At 48.8% G+C, this 26,054-nt stretch overlaps 1 protein-coding gene across 1 annotated transcript in view; it reads right to left on the bottom strand.

Annotated features, from left to right (window-relative positions):
* Nucleotides 1-25,681, bottom strand: part of LAMB3 (laminin subunit beta 3) — a 37,843-nt gene extending 12,162 nt beyond the window's left edge. The window contains exons 1-12 of the mRNA XM_060643926.3: nt 25,372-25,681; nt 23,913-23,977; nt 22,951-23,105; nt 12,153-12,267; nt 11,545-11,618; nt 7,494-7,685; nt 5,835-5,898; nt 5,238-5,431; nt 3,214-3,334; nt 2,266-2,454; nt 706-861; nt 149-345 (exon numbers count right to left, since the gene is read on the bottom strand). Of these exons, the coding sequence (XP_060499909.3) occupies nt 149-345; nt 706-861; nt 2,266-2,454; nt 3,214-3,334; nt 5,238-5,431; nt 5,835-5,898; nt 7,494-7,685; nt 11,545-11,618; nt 12,153-12,267; nt 22,951-23,105; nt 23,913-23,940 (1,485 nt within the window). The 5' untranslated portion in view covers nt 23,941-23,977; nt 25,372-25,681. The remainder of the gene's footprint in view (nt 1-148; nt 346-705; nt 862-2,265; nt 2,455-3,213; nt 3,335-5,237; nt 5,432-5,834; nt 5,899-7,493; nt 7,686-11,544; nt 11,619-12,152; nt 12,268-22,950; nt 23,106-23,912; nt 23,978-25,371) is intronic.
* Between the last annotated feature and the right edge of the window lie 373 nt (nt 25,682-26,054).

Raw genomic sequence — 26,054 nt, 5'->3', positions numbered from 1 at the left:
GTGACGAATCTGGCATTGCAGAAGCCTCAGAGTCACAGAGGGAGAGAGGATGGGGACAGAACCAGACCAGTCTGACTTCGGAAAGACCAGAAGGGCAGCGCTGGGGGGAGACAGAGGCTGGTGGGCAAGACCCCTTTCCTCCTCGTACCTGGTTGCACTGGGGGCTGAGGGAGTTGTGAGGGTCACAGGCACACGGCTCACAGCCCCGACCGCTGGCCAGCTTCCAGTGGTAGGGAGCGCACTGGTCACATTTGGGGCCCACCACGTGGGGCAGACACAGGCAGTGCCCGCTCTCCTCATCACACGGCATGTCCCGGCGAGACCCCAGGATGTTGCAGTCACAGCCTGCAGGAGGGAGGGGAACTGAGCTCACAAGACAACCAAAATGCACCCCTAGGGGACACACATCAGGGAGAGAACCCAACCCGGGAAAAGAACCAGGCAGGGTCGTTCTTTCCAGAGAACCTGCCTGCCTGACTCACGAGGCCACTGCACTTTCCTCCTTGGCACCAGGCAGCTTGGCCACCCACCCTCCAACTCCCTCCGGGTGGCCTACTCCGTCCCACCTTTTAACCTGGGCCTGTGCTGCCACCTGCTGGAAGCCCATGGCACAGCATCCGGCACACACCACAGAGAGGCAAATCACGACTCTGGTGGCCGGTGCAATCTTCCCCGTGATATCCCAGACTGGGTCCCCCTACTCACGGTGGCAACCCTGTGGGTTAGCATAGGTGAGTCCTGTAAATCCCGGCTTGCACAGGTCACAGCGCTCCCCCTGCACATGCTCCTTGCACACGCACTGCCCAGTCACTGGGTCACAGGGAACGCCCGGCACTGCCCCATCGGGATCACACTCGCAGGCTGAGAGACAGAAGCAGCCACCACAGCAAGAAGAAAGAAGAAAAGCAGAAAGTTCAGAGCAGACTGTAGAAGCCAGACTGCCTGGTTCAAACCTTTATTCCAGCACGTACTGGCTTACAACCTTACAACCTTAGTCAAGTTACTTGAGCCCCCTGTGCCTCAGTTTCCTCATCTGTAAAATGGGGATAATTATACAAGGCTCATGGGTTTCCTGTGAGAAACAACTGAGTAAATGAAAAGCGGGTAGACAGCGCTTGGCGCACGTTAAGTACTATAGAAGTTTTTGTTGTCGTTGTTTGCCGAACGACTACTATATGCCAAGCGCTGAGCTGTGCACGCATGCATGTTGCCTTATGAAATCCTCAGGATAACCCTGAGGTTACTCAAGGCCACACAGCAAGCAACTGCAGGAAACAGAAGTCAACTCTTTCCATAAATAATATCAACAGGAAGTGAACTAGCTTTCTTCAACTCCCACACCTAGACCTCTCGGCAAGCCTTTCAGCATGCAGATTCTTCCTTCGTCTAAAAAGTCTGGTGATTAACCCCGCCTGATTCAGATTGCTTCAGTCCATTTTGCTCTCTCTCGTGTACAAACTCACTGGCCCCTGTGAACGTGCTAAGTCACTCCTGGGAGTTTGGTGCATACGTTCATTCACCAAACATTTGCTCAGCACCAGCCATGTGCCTGTCATTGCACGAGGGCCCAAGGATATGAGACACAACCTTTGCCACGGAGGAGTTCTCGATATTGGGGGACATGGAAAAATACGGAGCAAACCGCGATACAACATGGTAAAGGCAATAGCATGTATATGGACGAAGTACTTATTCTGCCTTTTCCAGGTATGATTCACATTGCCAAACAGTGTGTGTGTTTCTCGACAGCAGGAACTATATCTTATATTTACTTTTGTCCCTCCTGTGTCCAAAATAAGGGCTACATAGGGGCGCCTGGGTGGCTCAGTTGGTTAAGCATCTGATTTCCACTCAGGTCATGATCTCGCCGTTTGTGAGTTCGAGCCCTGCATCGAGCCGTGTACTGACAGCTCGGAGCCTAGAGCTGCTTCACATTCTGTGTCTCCCTCTCTCTGCCCCTCCCCTGTTCACGCTCTGTCCCTCTCTCTCAAAAATAAATGAACATTAAACAATTTTTTTAATTAAAATAAATCAGGGCTACATAACGATTGATTGACCGATGGATTGATGGTCCAGAGAGGCAAACCGATTTGCTTAGATGTGCCCAGCTAAGTTAAAACAACTCCCCACAAGTTCTGGCAAACAACGAAGTCTTCACGCTTCCTGAGGGCTTGTGTGTCCCCAGGGACACGTGCTCCATCGTACCCAGAGAGGATGGGGAGTAACAGGCAGATGATACGCTAGGTCCCCAGAGCCCCTACTCACGGATACAGGTCTCTTGAATGGGAGCTCCAGGACGCCGGTTGCGGAAATAGTGCAGCTGACACCGCTCACAGTTCTTGCCCTCGGTGTGGTCCCGGCAGTCGTCACACACACCTCCGTGCGCCCCCTGGCTAGCGGCGAACACAGCTGGGTCGAAGTGACAGGTCTCAGAGTGCCCGTTGCAGTCACACGCTGCAAAAGGACATTCCCAGGGCTGACCGTAGGCCAGCACCACCACCATCCACAAAGCATATGCCACGCTAATGCACTAGCGTCTCTTGCAACTCTGCAAGATGTTCAGGTTCAGAAAATGGGGAAACTGAGGCCCGAGGAGCCTTGTGTGACTTATTTAAGGTTATATGGCCAGTAAGAAAGCAGAGCAGGGTAAGAATTCAGGCCTCTTAACTCCCAATGTGGAGACTCACCTGAGAATAATGTCTGCGTTGGGCCAGAGAGAGAGACCTTTGAATGGTCCACCCCAACCCCACCTCCCCACCCCGACTGCCACTGCGGATCTCCTCCTGGGCCACTGCCTCTCTCTGGGCTGGGGATCCTTCTTTCCCTCCCTTGTGCAGAGAAAGGCCCTGACTGCAGGGGCTCCTGTGAAGCAGGGAACCAGATAAGTCCTACACAGGACAACACCAGTGGAGGACACAGAAGATAGAGGATCTGAGGTTACCATGAAGCCATGTGGCATGAGAAACAAGGACCAGCCTTGGTCCCTTCAGGCCTGGCTGAGGAAAAAGTCTGGGGAGGCAGAGGGCAGGTGCAACCTAAACTCTCTCTATCCGCACAGAGCAAGGAGAGCTTACGTTGCAGGGGTGCGATTAAGGTTAAACTTAAATAATAAAGAATAGATTCTCCCTGTGTCCCAGGTGAGATCATTGAGGCCCAGAGGGGCCAGCACCCCAGCCAGTCACTACAGGGGAGGAGGTGAGTTCTGGACCATACGTTGGCATTCATGGGGGTCCTGGTCATCTGCAGGTCTCCAGGGCCGATTGTTGTAGAAGGGCGCACAGCGTTCACAATTGGGGCCGGCGGTGTTGTGTTGACAGACACAGATATCGTGGACCTGGAAAAGGGGCCACCAGCCATCAGGAATAATCATCAGAGGGATGTCCCAGAAATGGACCTGCCCTCTACCCACCCCACCCCCACCACCACTCAGGGTCCAGCTCAGACCCCACCTCCTCCAGACTTCACTCGGCTCCAGTGACACTCTCAGCCGCCTACTTGTGTGCTGGTGTGTGTGTGTGTGTGTGTGTGTGTGTGTGTGTGTGCGCGTGCGCACATGCTCAGATGCATGTACCTGCCCTCCTATTCTAACTAGGTATTTAAAAAGCTCATTCTTTGCCCTTGAACATGCCCGTGATGCCCAGTCCAAAGCAGCACCTGGAAGGTGCCCAGACACCCTTACTGGTAAACTATGGTTCTGGAAGCTTGTGGGCCCTCTGCAGACTTATATTCCGGCAATCTTTGCCTGTGGCTGATTGTCTAATAGGACTGCTATGATGAATTGTTACCAGACTTATTAAGATATAAAAATAGAATAGCTATTGTGTGCTCATTGTCTTCCAAATTAAGCCCCACACCCTCAGCCTGGCATTAAAGACTCCTACCATGTCTGCTTCATCTTTATTTCCCACTTGGAACAGCACAGCCAAGCTGAACCTCCAGGCGCGTCCTGTCCAAGCCCTGCTTTCCCCCACCTCTTAGCCTTTACTGATGTTTTTCTTCCTGCTTGGAATTCTCTTCCTTCTCTGGTCACCAGTAAGATCCTGCCAGCTAGAATGGCACCTTCTTCACCAGGCCTCCCTGGTTCCCCTAATTCCGTGGATCTCAACCCTGGGTGCAACTCCAGAATCACGTGGGAAGCTTTTTTAGAACTACCATTGCCAGGCCCAACTCGATCCAGATCTCAAGGACAAGGCCCAGGCATTGGTACTTTTTAAAGTGGTGATTCCACTGTGCAGCCAGAGTTGAGAGCCCCTGGGGCTGGTGTGCCCTATCCCGCCCCTACATCCCACAGCATATTGTATTCCTCATCTATCAGCAATCCTGTTCTGCCTGGGTTCTGCTCATTTGTCTCCAGGCCCTAATAGATGACACATTCCTGGAGCTGGTGTCCCTCTGGCCAACTCTGCAGCCCTGGGTAGAGGCTGGCCCAGAAGTGGGAAGGATGCAGCTGGCCAGAGCTCTTTTCACCTGTATTTCCCTCTAGGCCCTTCTACATGATTTCCTAGTGCCCCTCCATCACTAGGGTAAATGAGCTCCCGTACGTTAATAGAAGAGCTGAAGCTCCAAAGAATAGAAATGACAGCTTCTTCTGCTTCTGAGCGCAAAGTTGTCACTCTACGGATGCTTCCCGTGTGTGGTTTCACAGCAAACCCCCCAGGGTTGCTGGTGAAGTTGGAGCTTCCCTCTCCCATCCCTGATGCATCCATCTGACTCATTAGTCAGATGGTCTGGGGTACGCTTAGCATCCACGTTAGACTCTGTTCTCTCTCACCTTCCCTATATCTCGCCACTAGATGGGACTCTAGAGTCCCCAAACCAGTGGCTCTCCACCCTGGCAGTGCTGAGAATCACCTGGGAGCTTTAAAAACCGATAATAAACTTGGAGTATCTGAGGATGGAGGTCTGGGCACTTTCTTTTTTTTTTTTTTAGCTCCCCAGGAAGTTAAAACGTGTAGCCAGGATTAAGCAGCATCACCTTAAGTGCCAGGCAAGACCCACAGATTTGCTTATGTGTAACTGAAAAACAAACCATTACAAACCATAAGGCTGGCTTCGAGAAGTGCTACAAAATTCTGATCTTTGAAATAATAATTAGACTCTTTTTCAGTGTTGCTAAAAGGTTAAATACCCAAGTTTTAAATTCAGTGCCCTCCTTGTTTTATAGGTGCCCCAAGAATGTCCTCAGTCTCCTTTGGTCTTGCTCTCTCCCCTCAGCCCTTCCCACCCAGGGCTGTCACCTGCACAGCGGTAGAGGGGCTGGAAGAGGCTCCAGGCTTAGGGGCACAGCGGTCAGCGTGGCCATGACAGAAGCAGCTCCCCTGTAGACGCAACTGGGACACTGCATAGTAGGCGCTGGGGGCGTGGTAGCCTCTCTGGGGCACAGGGGCCAGCCTGGTGAAGTTGATTCTCAAGTTTGTGACTTCCCCCAGCTCTGAGAGGGGGAAAACAACACAGAGGGAGGGGATTGGGGAAGGGAAAATGAAGAAAGGAAGTTAGAGGCAAATAGTCTCCTAGGGCAGGACAGATAAGGAAAGAAATTCTGATCTCACCATCTGGTCTTCCCTGCCTCCATAAGGTTGGTTATATGAGGGGCCATCCTCCTCAGCCCTCAACCCTCCCAAGCAGGAAAGACCCCTGCACTCCAACCCAGGCCTCCTGAGTCTACCACAGAGCCTGATGGAATAAGCAGGGTGAGTATTAAATCCAACCATATTGACAGAAATAGGAAAGACCAGGCAATTTCTATGTCCCAAGTTCCAACCAACCAACCAAGGCAAGTCCCAAGTTCCAAGTTTTGTTCCCCACCCGCAGTGGGGAGAAGTTACCACACTGACCTTGAATTTTTTGACTTTGAGTTGCTGGAATCCCAGATGCTAAATCCATGATGTTAAGTTGAACCTACAGAGAGACGGAAAGGGAAGGCCTGTGGAAGAGGTAAATGGGGTGCCCCCAACGCCCCTTTCCACCAATGTTGCACCCCCATCAGACTGCTCTGAGGCCCTTCTCACCTCGAACCTGAGTAGACCATGGATGTGAGGGCTGCCAGCTGCACTGAGGGAGCCAGATGGTCACTGGGCCCTAAATGTGTGTGTGTGTGTGTGTGTGTGTGTGTGTGTGTAGACAACCACACCTCTCCATTTAAAAATACAGATATCCCAAGAATTTCCTGATTTCCTTGGGTCAAAAATAATGGTGAGATATATAATGTGCACATGAGGGTTTAGGGAATATTAATTTTCCAAACACCTAGGATGAATGAGAAGGTCCAGGGCCCAAGGATTCATGGATGTGGTAACCACACTCTAGACAACCCCAATTTTAACTATGCTTTTCCTCTTTAATAAAAACCATTCAGGGTCACCTGGGTTGAGCGTCAGATTCGATTTCACCTCAGGTCATGATGTTGAGGTTTGTGAGATCAAGCCCTGCATCGGGCTCCAAGTTGATCGTTGAGCCTTCTTAAGGTTCTCTCCCACCCTCTGCCCCTCCCCTGCTCATCCACATGTGTGTGTGTGTGTGTGTGTGTCTAAAAAAACAAAACAAGACAAAACAAAAACAAAAAAACCAAAAAACCCTATTCATTGTATGGGAATTCATCTGTATATTCCAGAGCTTTCATATCAACCTTCCACGAATCAGGAAAAAGCCCTGTGTTCGGATCTGGAGTCTCCGGAGTGTGGTTAACAAGCAGATGGGGTCTGCTGTGACCCAGGAGGACTTGCTCCAGGGAAGGAACAAGGCACCGCCCACATGGAGGGCAGCACTCTGAGCACTGGGTGCCCAGGAGAACAGCTCTGAAGGCTGCTGGAGCCTGAACCAGAGAAGGAAGGACAGAGAACACAGCAGCCCTCCAGCGGCAGCTGCTGGGTGGTGAGAGGAAAGGCAGTCACGAAAGAAATGCAAGAATCTGACCCCAGGTGAGAGGAGTCGAGTTGGGGAGAAAGTTCTGAGCCGTTTCCAGAAGCAGTTTCTCCGTTCCAGTTCAGGGTTAAATTCTGGTGACACAGAGCCACAGCTTCTACCTGAATTTCCCCAAGGGAGAGGCAGAGGGATTAAACTGAGAAAGCTCATTCTGGTGTTAAACTTTACCAAGGTGAAACCAGAGATCAAATTAAATGTGTGTACTTTGCTCACGTGAATCTAACAACCATCTCAAAGTCCTTGCACTGAAGCAGAGTCAATTTTACCCTCTTCACCGTGGGGACCGTGCCAATGAGCTGGGAGCGGTGGCTATGGAAGAGGGGAAGAGGGCACGGTTGGATTATGCAGGGCCCTAGATGTGGTTTTAAAATATTCCTCCTGAGTAGCAAAGGGGACAAACAGCAAATATTCTGAAAGCGGCCAGAGAGGTCATTATTGGAGGGAGCAGGAAAAACAGCAAGGTGCACTGACGTCTTCTCCAGAGGCTGGGTGACCGTGTGAGCAAATGTGATGTCAGGGACCTCCCCTCCCCCACCAACCCGTGCCTATTTTTGCGAGCCCCCTCTACCTACCTTCCCCCCGTCCAGATGCCCGTTAGGCCTCTGGGGCAAGGACTGGCACCGAACATCCTGCCAGCTCTGAGGCTGGCCCTGACGGACCCGGGGGAAGACGGAGGCACAGTCAGCAGCCAGGTACTGGTACACCTGCCAGGTGTTGCCGAAGTCTGCGGACCGCTCAATCAGCATCCCGGCGGGCAAGGGCCCCTGCAGAGGCACAGACAGGGTGGGGGCCTGAGTGAAGAGAAGGGGCCACTGCAGAGACATCATCACCAAAAAGCCTCCTAAAGATGCACTGGTGGTCCCTGAGAATCACAGTGAGGGAAGGAGAACGGGCGAGAGGGAGCGAGTGGGCTTCAGGGCATCCAGGTCCGACGGCAGACACCCTGGCCAACACTGGAAAGCCCCATCGGGTTTTCCCCAGGGGGACCGTGGAAAGCAGGAGAACGGTGATCCACATTCCAGAAGGCATGATTATGATCCTAGTTCAGCGCACCATGCAGGTGGCCAGGCCAGAACATTCTCCCATGGTACTTCCCACAGTCAGCTGTCTGGGCCCTCCAAACCTCTCTCCCCACGTCACTGGAGAGGTCTTTCTAGATGACTACTTGACCATGTCACTCCTGCTCCAGGACCCTCAGTGGATGTACATTAGCTAGAGATGAAATGCAAGCCTCTCAGCATGACACGTTGTGTCCTTCCACCCTCGGTGGTTTCACCCACTTCTCGTGGCTTTCAATGCGGTCTTCGTGCTGACGGCTCCCAGCTTGGACCGTTTCCTCCAAACAGACCCACATCAGGCCCTGTCTCCTGCGGCAGCGCACAGCCCCCTGATCTCCCAAGTAGGCGCCACCTGATTTCCTTGTTCACTCTCACCTCGGTTAGGCCCTCCACCTACAGACAGGATGTCCTTTTTAAAACATAAAATGGACTGTGTCACTCCTCTGCCAAAAACCCTAGAATAGCTTCCCACTATTTTTTTCCGGCTTATTGAGATCCTATTGACCTCTAATATATGTAAGTTTAAGGTGTCCAACATGATGATTTTTGACGCATGCACAAATTGCAAAATGAATACTGCAATAATTAACACATCCAGCCCCTCACATAATTACCATCTTGTGTGTGTGGTGATAAAAGTTAAGATTTATACTCTTAACCACTTTCAGGTATATAACAGTGTTGTTAAGTATAGTTACCAGGCTGTATATCAGATTTCCAGAACTTACTCATCTTGCAGCTGGAAGTTTGCACCCTTTGACCAATACCTCCCCATCTCCCCCACCCCCGAACCCCTGGCAACCACCATTCTACTCTATTTGCTTGAATTCAGCTTTTTTGGATTCCACGTATCAGGGAGACCACATAGTGTTTGTCTTTCTTTGTCTGACTTATTTCACTTAGCAGAATGCCCTCAAAGCCCACCTATGTTGTCACAAAAGGCAAGATTTCCTTCTTTTTTATAGCTGAATATCCCATTGTGTATCCCATTTTATAGCTGAATATCCCATTGTGTATAGCTATAGATTACATTTTCTCTGTCCATTCGTCTACTGATGGACACTGGGCTTGTTTCCATGTCTCGCCTATTGAGAATAATACTGTGGTGAACATAAGGGTGCAGATATCTCCTCGGAAGGTTGATTTCATTTCCTTCCCATATAGACCCTGGTGGAATTGCTGGATCATATGGTAGTTCTATCTGTAGTTTTTGGAGGAATCTCCATATTATTTTCATTAGTGGCTGCACTAATTTACATTCCCACCAACAGTGCATAAGGGTTCCTTTTTCTCCACATCTTCGCCAACATGCACCTCTTGTCCTTTAAGACTAGCTGTTCTAACAAGCGTGAGGTGATATATCAGTGTGGTTTTGATTTGCATTTTTCTGATGATTAATGGTGTTGAGCACCCTTTCATTTGCCTTCTGGCCATCTGTACATCTTCTTGGAAGAAATGTCTACTCAAGTCCTCTGCCTGCTACTCTTGAATAAATCCTAACCCCTCACCAAGGGTGAAGGGGTCCCGTCTCCTCACCTCATCTCATGCCCTGTGCACCTCCATCTCTTCAAGCCATGGGTCATACCAAGTTCATTCCCTCCTCAGAGACCTTTGTTCGGGTTGTTTCTTCTGCCTGGAATGTTCCTCCCCCTGGTGGGTTCCTTCTCAATTTTTGTTCTCAGCTTAAATGTCACTTCCCCACAAGATTTTTCATACCTTTGCATTCTTCTGCCCACATCCTGCCCACTCTACCCCATTCCAGAATTTACTTTGTTTCCTTCATAAATATCACCACAATTTCTAATAATTTATTTGTTGGCTGCCTGCGTTTTCTTCCTCTCCAGGAGCCCAGGTTTCCCAGCCTTTACACTGTTCATATTTGGAGTTGGATAATTCCTTGTGTGGACCATCCTGATCACTGCAGGATGGTTAGCAGCATCCCTGACCTCTACTCACTAGACATCACTAGATGTGTAATAGTCACACCCACAGTTGTGACAACCAAAAACATCTCCAGATCTCCAAATATCCCCTAATTGAGAACCACTACAGTAAACCATAGGCCTCCTTGTCTGTCTTGTGCACAGTTGCACCCCCAACACCTAACACACAGGAGGCACTTAGTCATTTGTTGAATGAAGAATGGATGAATCTTTAGTCTACTTCCTCCCTCCCCATTTACGTCTGCAAACTCGTCTCTCACCAGGTGGTAGCCTTCCACATCCTTACTTCTCACCACCTTATACATATTTTCCCTTCCAGACCTTGTGTGCATTCCCTTGCCCCCTCCTCAGTTACATACCTTCTTGCCTCTTGCCTCCAGGCCTTTGCACTTTATGGTTTTTTTTCGCCCAGAATGGACTTTGCCCTTTACCTGGTTATCAGTGGCCTGCAAAGATTCATCTTTTCCTGGGTACATGCTATGACTTACTCCCCGAAGACAGATCAAATTGGATGTCTCACTCTGTGCTCCCCAGCACCTCTTCCTAATCAGAGTACACATCATCTCACTGTCAGTCCTTTGTCTTCCTGACATACACTGAAGCAGCATGACAACCATGATTTAGCTTTATTCATCTTTTTATCCCTAACACCTGGCACCAAACCTAACATATAACCAGTGTTCAATATGTGTGTGGCAAGAATGGACAAAGGGATGAGTGAGTAATGAAAAAGCAATGTGACTAACAATATCCGTCCAGATGAATGTTGCCCTTCAACGCTGTCACCTTTAGAGACTGGGCATTTATTCAGATGATGCTGCCATTTCTCAAAATACTTTTGACCTTTTCTTGAGGAGAGGATCTCAAAGTTAACTTTCTGAGTCAAGTCAGAAATGAGATCCTATTGCATCTTTTTCACGGTTCATTCTAACTTCTGAAAATGATTTCACCCTTCCTGATCTAATCTTATTGACCAAGCTTGATCTTTAAGTATTTGACTATTTCTGTAGAAAGAATAAAATCAAATCTTCTCTGGAAAAAAAAAAAATGACTCGTGACAAATGAACAAAAATGTTCCCTCCAAAAGGAGTATCTGAGGATGCTAGTATACAAGCAGAATCCAAAAGTATTCTGGGAACTAATAGCAGTGAGTGAGTAGATTGTCCACCAAGAGGGCTGTTCCAAGAGCACATCTTTCATGGATATGGGCCACTTATTGGCCATTTATTAAACTCAATCTCATCAGCAAAATTATTAAACACATCAAGAATATACACCTGTATAATAATTGACTGGGCCAAGCGGAATTGGTACTTGGCAGAGCTGAATTAATTAGATGGGTCGAGGATGGGGGATGCAGAGAGAAAGTGGATATATATCCACTGCATGGCCAGGACAGGAAGCCTGGAGGTGCCACTGTGCTCCCAGGAGTGGGCCTCTGTTGTCACCATGATAGAGATTCAGGGTAAGTGTCACCTCAGCCTAGGGAAGTGGCGCCTACCTACCATATGATGCCATCACCCTAAGCCTAGGGAGACAAGGACGCTGTGCTTCCTATAAGCCCAAGCCCAAATGGCCCAGGGTCCCCCTCTCCCATCCACTGCCATCCTTAGGAAGCACACCTTAAAATCCATCATGATGTCTTGAAGCTGGAACCTCCTGTCCAGGTCCAACTGCAGAGAGACAGGATTCACATCTGGAAGGACAAAAAGTAGAAACTTTAGACCAGGAAATTCTACCTTCCCAGCCCTGAAGAAGGCTCTGGACTCCACTAGCTCTCGGAAGTCAGAAACCTCGATCCTCCAATTCTCCTCTTGGAGAGGAATGGTACCAGCATGCTTTTACTTATATTTCCTACTCAAGATCCTATCTGTCCTTGGCCAAGTTTCCTTCCCATCATCTCTTGATGACCCTAACACACTAAGAGATTTCAACTTGTCTGTTCTACAAGCCCCATTCCTTCAACGAGCTCATTGTAACTAATGGGGTGAAATAAAGGCATTTCTTTCTTGCTCCTTTTACCTATTCCTTGACTTCCAGTAAATTCTTCTAGCTACAGCATTCAAAAGGTCTCAAATACAGAGGCGGTAGGTACTGCCTGTTAACCACACGTGTCCCACCTCCATAAGAAATGCCTAGAACACCCCAAGGGTTCCCAGGAAACTTCCAGCCACCCCCACGCTGTGGGAGCCTCCACCAGTTTACGCCCTTACAGGAGGCTGGCGCTTACCATTCTGGGACTGCCACCAGCGCATGGGGCCTGAGGATGAAACCACATTCTCCACTCGGTGGCCATTGTAATTATGAGGCAACCTGGAGTCACACTTGCAACATTTCATCCGCCACTGAGGGACAGGGAGACAAGAGAGCCTTGTGAGTGGGGTCCAGGGAAGACTCTCCCTTATGTCCTGAGAGCCTAGAACATTCCCTCTGTGAAACCCTACCCCCAGGGATCCACTGATTTCATTAATACCCTTGGAAGGATTAGCCTCTTAAAACAAGGCTATTGTCATCTTTGACTTTAATTCTTTTGTCTCCCTCCTAACACATAGCAAAGTGAATAGCAAATAGGCGTTACTGCTAGGAAAGAGATGTGAGGTAGCAGCAAACTCTGGTACAGAACATTGCCTCAAAGAAAAACTTGGAAAGAGTACCAAGAGCAAAACGAAGAAAAGATGAGGGATTTGCATGAATGTAGCATCTTCTGTGTGCTAGGTATAGGCTGGAGAGTTTTAGATCTCATCTGACCTAATCCTGGAGGCCTGGAGAAAACTGGGTTTCTGAGCATGAGGGAGTGGGGACACAGCAAAAAAAGGACAAGGGAATTTGGAGTTCCAGTCCTAGCTCTGTTACCCCATCTTCTAGGCTCAGTTTTCTCTTGTGCAGGTAGAGTGGAGGTTAGAATACAGTCATTCAATCATTCAGCAAATATTTACTGAGTGTGTACTATGTGCTAGACCCCGCTCTGGGCCCTGGAGTTATACTAGTGAACAAAATGAAGACCCTGCCCTCAGAGAGCCAACATTCTAGTAACATTTGGATGATCTCAAAGGCCTTCCAGCACTGACATCTGAGACTTGAGGACCCTTCTCAGGTTTGGCATTCCCTACCCACAGGAGAGAATCTAAGGGTCCCCCACCAAGTGGCGCTTTGTAGGTAGGTGGTCCCAAGGCCAGGAATGTTGCAGCCTTGGGGCTCAGGGCAAGAGTTCTCACATGAAGATCGAGGCAGCCAAAAAGGAAACAGCCTCACCGGGGAGCTCCCTCCCAAATCACACCTTCCTTGGCCTGCCCAAGCCCTGGGGTGACACAAGTGACACAAGAACTGAACCCCATGGACTCCACAGCAGGTGGAGACCAGCAAGCAAAAGAATAGGGCCATAGAACATGACCCTTGCTCTTTAAGTTTATGTGTGTGTGCGTATGTGTGCATGTGTACATGCACACGTACCCCCCCACAGAGACATCACAACCTTGTCCCAGCTCCCCCATGCAACACAAATAAACTCTGTTTTCTCTGAGTAACCAAGGCACCAAACCTTGTGCCCAGAGTAGAGAACACTATTCGGAGGGCTCCATATTCATCCACAAGTAGAAGCAAGGCTTGGACAAGAATCTCCTTCTGGGTGGGGACAACCGTATCTCCAAACACCCATGCCTCTGCTTTCCCCTAAGGCCTCTACTCACCAGAACCAGGGGAAAGCTCTGGCTTGTCCAAGGCCTTCCTGCTCCTGAACCTCTAGCCTGACCAGGGAAGGTGATAAGCCAATAAGGCTGATGTGATGTCTTAGAATGGGTAGTGTCCCCTGAACTAATTAACGTGACAGGTCAGTCCCAAAGGGATTGAGTTAATATGCTGAGCCTGTGCCTGGGGTTATGGGAACTCCTTGCCCAACACCCATCCTCCCTCCCCACGGCTGACAAAGCTTGGGACAGGGCAGAAGGAGAAGGGGAGCCAGGAGTCCTGGTTCCTGGAAACTCTACTTCCCATCCCACTTTCCAGTTCTCACCTGCATATGAGAGAATTGTCACCCATCCTGCTGCTCAGAGGTTTCTTCATCGCGACCAAACGTGTTTTATTAAACAATAATTTTTTGGTATTTAATGTTCAAATAATGGCTGGCATGCATGCTCTGTATGGAGCACTCAATGCCCTGTCCATTCCTTCCCCAGCTACATATTCCTTCAGGGTTCAGATCTCCACTTGAAATGTTGGGCATTTATTGTCTATTTATTTGCTTATATTGTTTGTTTACCCTCTGCCTCCTTCTGCTAAACCTGTATACTCCATGAGGGCTTCCTCTCCTGTATTCCCAGTGCTTAAAAAAGTGCCCAGCACATAGTAGGCCCTTAATACTTAATGAATACCAAATACTCAATGACTGCCAACATTGTAATTATTACTAAACATTCCCTTACTGCAGTCATGGAGTTTAAAACGAGGGGTGGGGAAGAGAGGAGGTAATAGAACATCAGCATTATGTGACAGAGAGCTTGCCGTGGGCTAGGTACTGTACCCAGGTAATAAGGAGTATTTTTCCTATTTTACATTTGTGAAAGGTGAGGCTCAACAGGCTAGTGAGTTTTCTGCTGATAGCCAATGTCGGCACCAACACAACACCAGAGAGGGTCCCCTACCAACCCCCCCTCCTCTCCCTCTTTCCCTCTCCCTTCCTCCATCAATGTTGCCCTCTCGCTTCTGCTAGGAAGCCAGGTGGGTCCACAGACATCACGGAAGCACAGTAAAGGGTGACAATCTGTGTCTCACTCAAAGGGCTTGGCCTCACCGTGTAGCTGACCATGGGGGAGTGTAAGTTGGAGAAAGCACTTTGGGAAGAAAGCTGGTTTCTCAGGCTGACCCAGCTCAGTTAACACAGAAACTGTAGATGTGTCAGTGGCTGAAATAAATACCTGAGCACTTAAAATAATCCTTTCTGGGCAAGAGAAGCCTCTTGCTGGAATCTGACTCTCCTCCAGAATCCTATTTTGGTCCCTGGCAGTGAGCATGCCCTTCTCCCCACTCTGCGCAGCCTCTCAGGGGCAAACTTTTCCACTCCCCATCCTCCGTCTACACTCAGCACATGTCCTGCAGAGAGACAAGGGCCAGCTGCCTTCCGGCCGCCTGTCACCAGAGCTCTCTCCTCAGCTCTGCTGGGACCCGATCCCAGCCTGTTCCCCGGCCAAGCAAGCACCAGAAACAAGGCTCTTTCTTTCCTCGGGCCTGGGGCACAGGGGCTAGAACAACTCAACCTGGAACTGAAAAATGACCTTCATGGTCCCAAAAGATGAAATATTATGTAACTATTAAAAAGACTGGTCACAGGAAGTTTTCAATGACATGGGGAAAATGCTTACCATATTTTGTTTTATGAAGAAAAACAGTTGGGAATAAATGTATATAGGTCATGATTATATATATATATATATATATATATATATATATATATATATGATGTATACATATATCATATATATATATATATGATGTATACATATATCATATATATACATCATATATATGTTTAAAGGAATATAAATAAATATAAATAAATAAATATAATATAAAAGGAATATATATATATATATTTTAAAGGAATAGAAAGTGTTTAGAAGGACATATACCAACAGATTAGGTTGAACAGATGAAATTACTTCAGTCAATCTGACCTACAAAAATGGCAATGGCATGCAATTTAACCTAATATATCTGGGTAATAGGATAATAAGGAACTCTTTTCCTTATATGTTATTCTTTAATAATTTTAAACTTTAGTACCTTGGAGATACACACACACACACACACACACACACACACACACTTTTATGCCCAGGAAAGTAGACATTATAAAACTAAACAAACTAAAAATCTCCAGGGTGTTCAGTATGGGCTTTTTACCCTGCCTCCTGGCCCAGTCTTCGGAGTCAGCTGGGGGTACCCAGTGCCTGCTCCACTTCCCTTCCACGTGTGCAGAGACTGATGGAAGATCAGATACCCGCGTGGGCTTAAAACCTACGTGCTGCTTATCCTAGTAACATAGCTAAAGGAGGGATTTATTACAATCCTTAGAGACAGGCTAAGCCAACAGGCTTGGGCCAGGTATTTTAAGTAGCTCTGCTCGTCAACTAGCTAGCTGGCTGGAGACCTGAAATAGAGCAGCTTATGGCAGAAGCCCACGTGAAGACAAGCTGCTAACTTTCTCTTTTCCTCTGTATCTCAGTTTCCCTTTCTATCTATTCTTGCATGCTTATATGAGTACGTGTATAAACGTGTGTGTGTGATTATCAATGCGAGGTTCTTCCCCTCATGTGTGTCAGGCGCTTCCATCTCTCCCAGAGGTGGAAGGTCTCAGCTGCAGCAGCCTCCCTCTGGGGTCAACTAGTGAGCGTTCTCCTGGCTGCACGACCTCAGAGACGCGGCAGTATTATCAGTTCAGCCTGTCAGGCCTCCAGCCAGTTTGGCTCCTACTTACTCTCCATCTGGAAAGGTTGGGCCTCTTCCCTCATCCTAGAGCTTTCTAGAAGCTCCGCACTCTGGGGGGAAGAGAAATCCTCCCAGAGAGCTAGGGGGAGAGCAAAGGAGAGAGCAAGAGCCAGCAGGAGCTTGAATCACAGTGGAAATGGGTGGGAAAAGGAAGGTAAACGCAAATCAAAGCTCTGTGCCTTTGTAGAACACAGAGCTAACTCTAGGGGGAAATAGGAAAACAGCCTCTAGTTTTCATGGCCCAGTTCCCTGCCATGAGCAAGCCAGTGGCTGCCTGTGTCTATCTAAGGAGATATTATCAGGGTCATGGCTGCCAGCCAGGGCCAAAAGAAAGGAAGCCGAGACAAAAAAAAAAAAAAAAAAAAAAAAGAAAAGAAAAAAAATCCAGCTGCCTGCAAGAAAAGACATTCTCTCCACTTCAGCTTCCTCATTGGTAATACGCAGGGGTGGAATGAGATAATGAAGTTCCCTCTTGCTCTAACATGCTATTAGAATTCTTCCCTACTCCAGCTTATCTGCTCAGAAGTTTAAAAACACTCCAAACAAGAATGCAAAGGAAGGAAGAAAAGAAAAAAAAAGACACTGACCAGATGCTGTACTAGAGCAATACTCTTCTCAGCTAAGTGGGCAGAAGAAGGAGCCCTTAAGGTCATTGGTCAGCAAGGCCTCCATTAAACCCCACTGGGATCCAGAAGCCTCAGCCTTTCTACATTCGTGGATATTGCCATTAAAGGTCAAAAGTTGGGTTCCACTATGGTGCTGAGTGAGAGGAAAGCCCCAGTTCTATAAGGCACTTTCAACTTCATCTTCTCTCATCATGAAATAACATTTTCACCAAAGCCTTGAGCACTGCCCTTATCACCATCCAAAGTAAGTTCAGTAGGTTGACTTTCTGAAGCTGATTAAAGATGATGTGCACCACACACCCAGAAATTACACTGCACCAGGCTCTCTCCTGAGCACTGTGCATACATTATCTCCTTCCATCCTTCCAAAATCTCTGAGGTAGGTATTTTACATTAAATGATGGGTATACTCATTTGACAGATAAGAAAGCAAGTCTTAGAGAGTTAAGAAATGTGTCCAAGTTCATAAAGCTAGGAAGAGATGAAGCAGGGATTTCTGTCCCAAAGTATCTGCCTTTAAATTTTCTATTCCTGTTCTGATCCAAGGGACACAGTGGTGACTTGGCAGCCACTGGCAGGGACCAGAATTGGTTGTCAGGATGCTCCCTCTCTTCTTCCCTGGGAAGGACAGCCTCAGCTCCAGCCTGGACCTTTACAGAAACAGAGATATTTCCCTAAACCTGAGTGCAGGGAATCCTTTGCCTGTCTGGACCTCTGTAGGCTCTGCCAGTAACAATGGTTCCTATAGCCTCCAAAGACAAAGAAGCAAAGTAGGTCTGCAAAATGTTGCCTAGAGACTTCTAGGGACCTGAACCCCAAAAGCAATTGAGTGAGAGACCAGGCCAGCAAAGTTTGAGGCCACCTGGTTGGTCCAGGCCTTCCCATCACATCTTTCCCTCCTCTTCTGTACTTTTAGCCTACAAGCTGTGCTTCCCAGCCCATAACAACCAGGCACCCAGAATCTCAGATTCCACCAACCCGGGTTTTTCTTCCTTCTGTTAGCAACATTATCCCCCAGTATCCCTATCCATTTCCTCCTAGCCCTCAAAACTTACCCATCCTCGGTTTCACTTTCTTGGAACCCTTTTCAAAAGCCACAGCTCATTTTCTGACAAGCAAACCCTTGTTGAAATATAAATGGTTGATGATATGGTGCCTTTCCCAAGACCGTTTGTATTTTAAACAAGGAATTCAACAATGCTTCATCCAAAAGAATGAATCCCCAATGGCAGGAGCTTTGGAAGTTTCAGAATGTCTGAGAGCTTCTGGGAAACGGGAGGGCAGACATTTTGGTTAGAGACAGTCTCAAAGTCTTCTGTGGGCACAGGATAAGGATCTCAGGATATATATGAACATATCCTCTGTCTACACATTAGCCATGCCAAAGGTTAAGAAAACAGACAATTGTCAAAGAAAGTCAGTGTTTGTTGGGGTTTGTGAATGTGGGTGTGGGTGCACTTACATGCATGTGTGCAAGTGTGTGCCTGTATGTGTGTGTGTGTTGGGGAGGAGGGGATGTGAACTGGATACTGCTCTTCAGCTTGTTTCCAAAAGATCAAAATGACAGCTATTTGGTTTACACAGCTAATTAACCTAAGGTGTGCATTATGTAAAACTGTTATTAAGGTAGCTGAGTAATTAAGTTTTCCCCAGAAAGGGAGGGAGTGGGAGATAAATAAGCATTTAGGGGAGCAGACACAACATTGGAGGAGACATTGTCAGAAGCAGAAATCAGGGCTGGGAAGCTTCCAGGCAAAACCCACTAGTTTCTGGGGAGCCTGCACCAGCCCAGAGATGATCACATGGCATGGCTCAGCCCCTGCCAGTACTTGCCTGAGAGAGACCATGAGGAACCCAAAGGGTCACACACAGTCCAGCCATCTCTGAGAAGCAGGCAGAGATGCTAAAGCTAAGCAAACATGAAGGCCAACTAACCCAACTCCTTTATCTCGCAAATGGAGAAGTGGTGGTCTAGAGGGAACCCATGGGCTAGTAAGGTTCCATCCCTAATCTAAGTGTCACAGCCAGGATCAGAACCAGAGAGTCCTCACTACCTGTCAGGGTGACTTCATTGACCATAATTGTCTCCAGAGTCTCCAACAGTCCACTGCAAATCAGATTGGCAGCAGCCACTTGGAAGCAGAGTGGGCTGGCCCAAGGATGGGTTGATTTCCATAAGTATGTGAGTGTGTGTCCTAATCAGGGAAGAAATGCTCAGGAGTATGACTCAGAGATGAGGCAGCCTTTGCACGCAGACACAGGTGCCAGTAGGCAGGTGTGTAAGGGAAGAGGGGATGGAACATTTAGCATCTTGCAGACACTAGCCATGGTCACTTTGCTCATTCCTTTGTACAGTCCTCACAACAACTCATTGGAGTGGGTGCTCTCATTACTCTCATTTTTCCAATGAGGAACTGACGCTCAGGGAGAGCACAGAAGCAAACAAGGATAAGGGGGCAACACAGATGTTCTTGGAGCTTTAGGGAACAGCGAGTTTATCCAGAGGTTAGCTAGGAGCTAGAGGAAGGAGAGCAAGGAAACAGGGCCATCCTGGTAAAGAACAGCCTGGGCCCAAGCTTAGATAGTTAAAGGTCAGGACCAAAGGGGCAAAGTTGGGGGTGGGATGCCATAAGGCCAAGCTGACCAAGTCCTATGTCCATTGCAAGGGATGCAATATGGACCCCAAAATCTCAGAAGCAAGCTCTTGAGGCTGATGGGGTTTAGCTACTGAGACCAAATCAGGGAGAGGAGGTAGGATGCCAACAGGCAAAGACTGGCACACAAAAAAGGAGCTACACTCTGAGACCAGGAGCTGGGAGAGACAATTTTGGAACTGGAAGGAGTCCCCACTGCTCCTGCAATTCCCATTCCACTGAGTCCCTCTGGGGTGGACAGCAGGGGAATGAGCAGTGCAGAACGTCCAAGAGTCATAAATCTCCAATGCGCTTGCATTCGTGCCACATCAGTGGGCAGGCAGCAGGTGCTGGGTAAGGCTGTAATTGGCTCAGGGCTCACCATGTCACAGAAATAGAACAGAGGCACTAACCAGAAGCTTCGACTTAAGGCAGGTGTGTATATCAGGGCAGGAGCTGGTAGAAAGGGGTGAGGGAGAGAAGGGGGAGGGGAGGGCACTAGCAGTGAGGTTCTGCATCATGTCTCATCTCCAGCCAGGGCTGGCCAGGACACCCCCCATCTTTAAATACTCAGAAAACTCAACACCTGTGTGTTTCCATCAGAAATTTGGGGTCCCAGCACACACCCAGACCCTCCCAATAGCTCACAGAGATAACAAGTGTCACCACATGAAGTATCATGAAAATAGATTGAGATAGTTTATATAAACCTCTTACTATGATGTCTGGGACACATAATATGTGCCTAATAAATTATAGCTGCTATACATACCATTTGATAATAGAATAAATTAAACTTAAAAACTGGAATTGGAACTCAGCAGAGTTAAAACACTGATTCCTAATTGTCATCACACAGCCACCACAGCACCCAGTGTGTGTCTTTAGTGTATGTCTTCATGGCTGCCACCCAACAGCCTCTAGGAGGTGAGACAGGTAAGAGAGTGGATGAGAAATGAAATAAGGGAGGAGTGGAAGGTAGGGGGAGAGAAGCTGGTTTCCGACAGTCAGCTCATTTCCAGAGAAAGTTGTGGCCAGGAGCAAACCTGCAGACACTTTCATCTAACACTCACTCATGCAAGAGGAAAGAAGTCTTAGAGAGGGGTAATATCTTGCCACAAGTTAGTGGCAGACCTGGGACTACACATTGCATTCAAGATGCCCTATCCTCTACTCTTGAAAAGAGGTTGCATGGCTTTATTCCCCCTTATAGAAAAGGGGGAAAAAAAGCCAATCCTTCTCAACTTTCACAGCAGCAAAATAGCTGATATTTATCCATCCCCAGGGTTGCAAAAGCCTAGACTTCTCTTTTGCAAGCACCACTTTGCTCTCAGGGGGCTATTTAAGAGCAGGGAGGGGAGTTGGCACCCTGGGCATCTGAGAGAGGCAGAGGGCAGGCCAAGGTGAAGCCAAAAGCCCGAGGCTTTGGGGACAGAGGCTGTCCAGACAGGGCTGGGGTTGAGGGGACATGCCAGGACAGGGGCTCTGACTTCTCCTTGCTTCTCCTTCCAGAAGGCAGGCCAGCCTGAGGAAGGAGGTCAGCAGAAGTCTTCCTGAAATTTTTAGACATACCCTAGTAACATGAGATTTTGAGGGTGTGTAGGAAGGGGGTGGCTAAAACCATTCTGTTGCCTAGAAAGCTCAATATTTCCAGGTCCCCTGATGCGTGTGGAGTAATCTGGGCCCACAGGGAGTACTTGTCTTATGCTGGCCATTTTACCCAACACTGTCAAACAGGGTTTCCTATATCCAACTGGGTGAGCAGCAGAAACCACAGCCATCTCTGTTCAGTGCCTCCAAAGCTACTACCCAGTACCATCTGTCATTAAAAGTAGCCAAGAGAACACTGGTGACAAGAAGGCCAGGGAGGCCCAGAGGCAGTATCAGATGCCACCTCCATCATCCCAAGGACAAGGACAGTCTGGAAAGAGGACACCACAGGCTCTCTGTGAACTCAAGTCTCTTTCATGGCAATCAATCTCTCTTACTCCCCTTCTGTCTGTTTCTCTCTTTCTCTCTTTTTCTGAAAAGACTAGAGATTCGAGGAAAACCACTTCCTCACCCACTCCTTTGTCCAAATCTTTGTCTTTGGGGCAGAAAGATGGCCAAATGAGACTTGCAGCTGGGAAACAAGAAAATGCTAAGTGATTTCAACCTTGGTAAACATAAGGCACCAAGAATGATCCCCACCTTATTAAAGAGAAAAGAAAAGACGAGCGCCTGGGTGGCTCAGTCGGTTAAGCGTCCAACTTCGGCTCAGGTCATGATCTCACGGTTCGTGGGTTCGAGCCCTGCGTCAGGCTCTGTGCTGACAGCTCAGAGCCTAGAGCCTGCTTCAGATTTGGTGTCTCCCTCTCTGTCTGCCCCTCCCCTACTCGCATTCTGTCTCTGTCTCAAAAAATAAACATTAAAAAAAAGTTTAAAAAAGAAAAGAAAGCCAAAGTTCCTACAACAAAGGTCCACAGGCATGTAGAAGAAAAAAAAAAACACAAAAGCTCTTTAAAAAACTCAGTTTCCTAATCAGGCAATGTCAATTGACAGGTCCTAGCGTTTGAGTTTCTGGATTTGTTCAGCTTGTGTTCTGACTTATCAGCTGAGCTGCCAAACCTCCTTTCTGGCCTCATCACTTCTTGGTCTATCCTGCTGATTTATGTTCTCCAACAGCAGTTGGGATGTTTCCCACTTTGCCTGAGTGGACCAACGAGGCTGAGAGGTAAGCTGGCTCTTCATACATGATAGTTGCAAAACACAGAAGGTAAACTCCAGCTTATAATCATATATTGTCCCGCTAGCTCTGTCCACTCATATCCCAACACTGGCCAAAGAGATGGTGGCAAACGAGTAACCATGGCACAACTTAGCTCATCCCACAGCAAGAACACAACCCAGTGCACACATCCCCCCACCTATGCTCCATCAGCCTTGACTTCATCCACCACCGACATGTTAAACTCTACATACTAAAGGATCAATACTCATCCCATTGTCTGTTCTCAAGACTTGAAAACCTGTCCTGCCCATGCCCAAGGACTGGGGAGAGATTTCAGTTTTATAAGCAGAAGAAGAGAGGAGCCATCCCGCTAACTCTGAGTACATTTTCTCTTGCCCAATGAAGGAGAAAATTCTGTCAAGGCAGTGATCTGGCCTTATATGTTTCTTGCATTCTCCACAGTGCATGAAGCTGGGGCTATACCAAGTACATTCCAGGCATTCTGTGAACAAATGGCAGACTCACACACAGCCCAATCTTGCCTTTTCCAGCCCTGGAGGCCATGGTGGTAGGGCCTACCTCGCCATACTGGGTGCAGTAGGTCTCAGGCTTGGTCAGTCCACAGGTGGATGAAGCATGGAGAAACCGGGTCCTCCCAATGAGCAGGTCCCCAACGGGTGGATAGCAGGCCCCACGGGAGCAGGCTTGCTGGGCACACAGGAAACTGGGCAAGACTGAAATCACAAGGGTGCTAAGATACAGCCTAGAGAGAGGAGGGTCCAGCAGGCCACCCAGTATCCCCCAGGGAAGCATAAATCAGCTAGACTAGCATGCTCCCACTTGGTGGTGGTGGTGAGGATTGCAATCCTGATGCTGCTAGGTAAACAAAACAAAACAAAACAAAACAAAACAAAACAAAACAAAACCCTGATTTCATGTTCCATAACCCATAACTTAAAAAGGAAAGGAGGGGAAACACTGGCAACCAAAAACCCTGGATGATCCTGAAATGTGGCATCCATATGTGGCTTTTAGAGTCAAGTTGCAGGCACATGCTCAGCCACCAGGACATAGTCCTCAATCTCTTCACTTGCAGCCTGGCCTCCGTCAGCAACCAGAGCAGGGCTGGCTGCTGGCCATTTGTGCAACACCAGGAGATGCCTGCAATCTTTCTGCTCCTTTATCTGCAAAGTTGACCCAGCCATACTCAGTGAGTGCCCAGTTACAGACCACTGTAAAATCAAGCCATGATGGCTCTGGAAGCAGCCAGAGTGAAAGGCTAGGAAATTAGCTGTGCAGGGCACTTGGGAAACCATGAGCCACCCTCAGGTAGAAATAAGAAGACACTTAGGAACCTCTCATCTTCTCCAAAGGCCCAAACGAGCAGGGAAACCTCATGGGTGCCCCAGTAGACAAGTGCTCCAAGCTCAAGGACTACAGGGTGACAGATGATGTTCGTACTTTGGTAAACTATCCTCTTACCCATGGTGTCACCTCCCTGCTATATAACAGGGCGTGGAAAGATGGGAATGGATACTTACCAAAACCCAGGAGTAGGAGTGGCCTCATTTTCAGCCAATAGGGGAATCCCCACAGAGGCTCTCACCTGGGACAGAACAAAGCAGCTTGGATTAAAAAAAATCCATAAAACCTCTGGGGCATACTAGCCCCCTTTACCTAGGGTCTTGACCTAGGATACTTCCGAGCAGCAGGTACATTTGTAGCCAAAAGCTTGGAAAATGTCAGAGCCCTGAACCCATGTCTGAGCTGGCGTGTGTCTCACAGCATAACCTGGGAAAATGCCATCACCTCACAGACTTCGTCTTCCCCCCCTGAGATGGAAGGGAAAGAGGCTTGGCCCTACCCTGCCCGCACAATCGTGGGGAGCAGAAAAGGGCTGGGCCCTTTGCAGAAGAGGAGCTATAGAGGCCTTGTTACTACTCCAAGAAACAGAGTTGGCCTTTCTCAGGGCTTGGCCCAACATCCAGGCCCAAAGGTGAGTGGGTCAAAGTGACGGAGGGCCTGGAAGCGAGCTCTCTCTGCCACTGCCATGGTCTCCAGTACCACCCAGGCCACCCTAAGGGTGAGACTGTGGTGGCCACAATTCTGGGCTAAGCAGGTAGCTGGGATGTGATGGCAAGAAAGGGGAGCCTGGCAGAATTTAAAAAGTGAATGATGATTTCATCTGAACTGAAAGCAACTCAAAATGTCTCCCATTTTGGCCCGGGCTGTGCGGGAGGGAGTCCCCAGAATGGGGATTCTGGAGGCTGAGGCTGGATACTCAAAGGGTCCCTCTGGGGGACAGGCAGGCCTACTGTGCTGAGGCAAGCCCCACCCCAGCTCAGGCAGTGCCCAACTCTATCTTCGTTTGGATGTGTGCCCTGCTCCAGTGACAGCCACAAACTCCCTTGGCTGGGGTGGAAGAATGAGGCGGGGGGTGGGGGTGCGGGCAGGACAAGGCATGGCCACAGAGGAACCTGGGGACACTCCTGGCATCTTTAAATTATACATCCTAATTCATCAAAATTGTTTTACAATCCCTCCCAGAAGATTCAGGGGCCCCAGGAGGAGATGGGTGGCCTGATGTTGCGCAGCTAAGCATGGCCTAAGAGGAGACCCGTTTTTTGGTTTTTCATCCAGTGCTATCTCTGTGCTTCCACTCCCAGGCTAGAATCTTCCACGACTAGGCATCTGAGTGGCCCTTGGGAGAGCTCTAGCTGGGCCAGCCCACACTTTCTACTACTCTTTGTGCTCAGCCCCGATCTGAAGCTGCTTTTTTATGTCACCGAGACTCTTATCAGATGTGAAAAAGCAGCCCAAACAATGGCAGACATTTAACCTAGCCTTTGGAGGTGAGCTTGCTTGCTTGGGTGAGCTCCCAGGAAGGACTGAATCAGGCCCTGTAGCCAGGCCCCAGACACCCAGAGATACAGACAGCCCTTCCCCCCCGTGTCTGGCCCTCACTGGGCAGGTGAAGGCAGGTGAAGACAGGTAACATACCTTGCTCCGTGCTGCCTGCTCTTCTTTCTCCAGATGGCCTCTGAGAGCACCCCTTGAATGTGGGGGCTCCTCTCCTGGCTCCCAGTTTTTAAAGAACGGCCTCACCTCTGGAGACTCCCTGGCTGGGCGTAGCCCACTGCAGGGCGGGCCTCAGGAATCTGGCGGCTGGCACGCCCATCTGCCGTCACAGCACCCCCACCCCCCCAGGACAGGACTGGGCAAGTGGGTCGGTCTCAGAGGCCTCACAGCGAGCTCATCAGTCCCTGGCTGCCCATGGGTGTCCTGGGTGGGGGGTGGTTGAAGGGAGCCACTGCAAACAGAAAGTACCAGGCAAATGTCAGTGACTCCAGGGGGGCAGGGAACAGCACTCACATTGTGATAGACACCACAGTTGGCACTTTCCCAAGGCCTATAGGGGTCAGCTTCCTCTTGTGTCCTGGACCACCCTGGACAGAAGACCAAGCAGAGGACACAAAGGTCAGGGCTATTATATATGGTATTATTGCCCAGACCTGTCACTGGGCTTCAAGGGGAGGAGAACTAAACATCCAGGACCCTGGAAAGCACCAGACCCCTCCCAAGGAGGGGGGAGGGGAAGTGGAAAAACCCTACTTCGTGGGGAATTTGCAGACCCTTTAGGTTCATCAGGAAGGGGTCAAAGCCCAAGGAAAGCTTAAGGGGAA

Source organism: Panthera onca, chromosome F1, assembly GCF_046562875.1.
Source record: "Panthera onca isolate mPanOnc1 chromosome F1, mPanOnc1 haplotype 2, whole genome shotgun sequence".
In the NCBI taxonomy this organism is placed as follows: Eukaryota; Metazoa; Chordata; class Mammalia; order Carnivora; family Felidae; genus Panthera; species Panthera onca.
The sequence above is the reverse complement of the archived record's forward strand: the minus strand, read 5'-3'. Positions and strand labels throughout refer to the sequence as shown.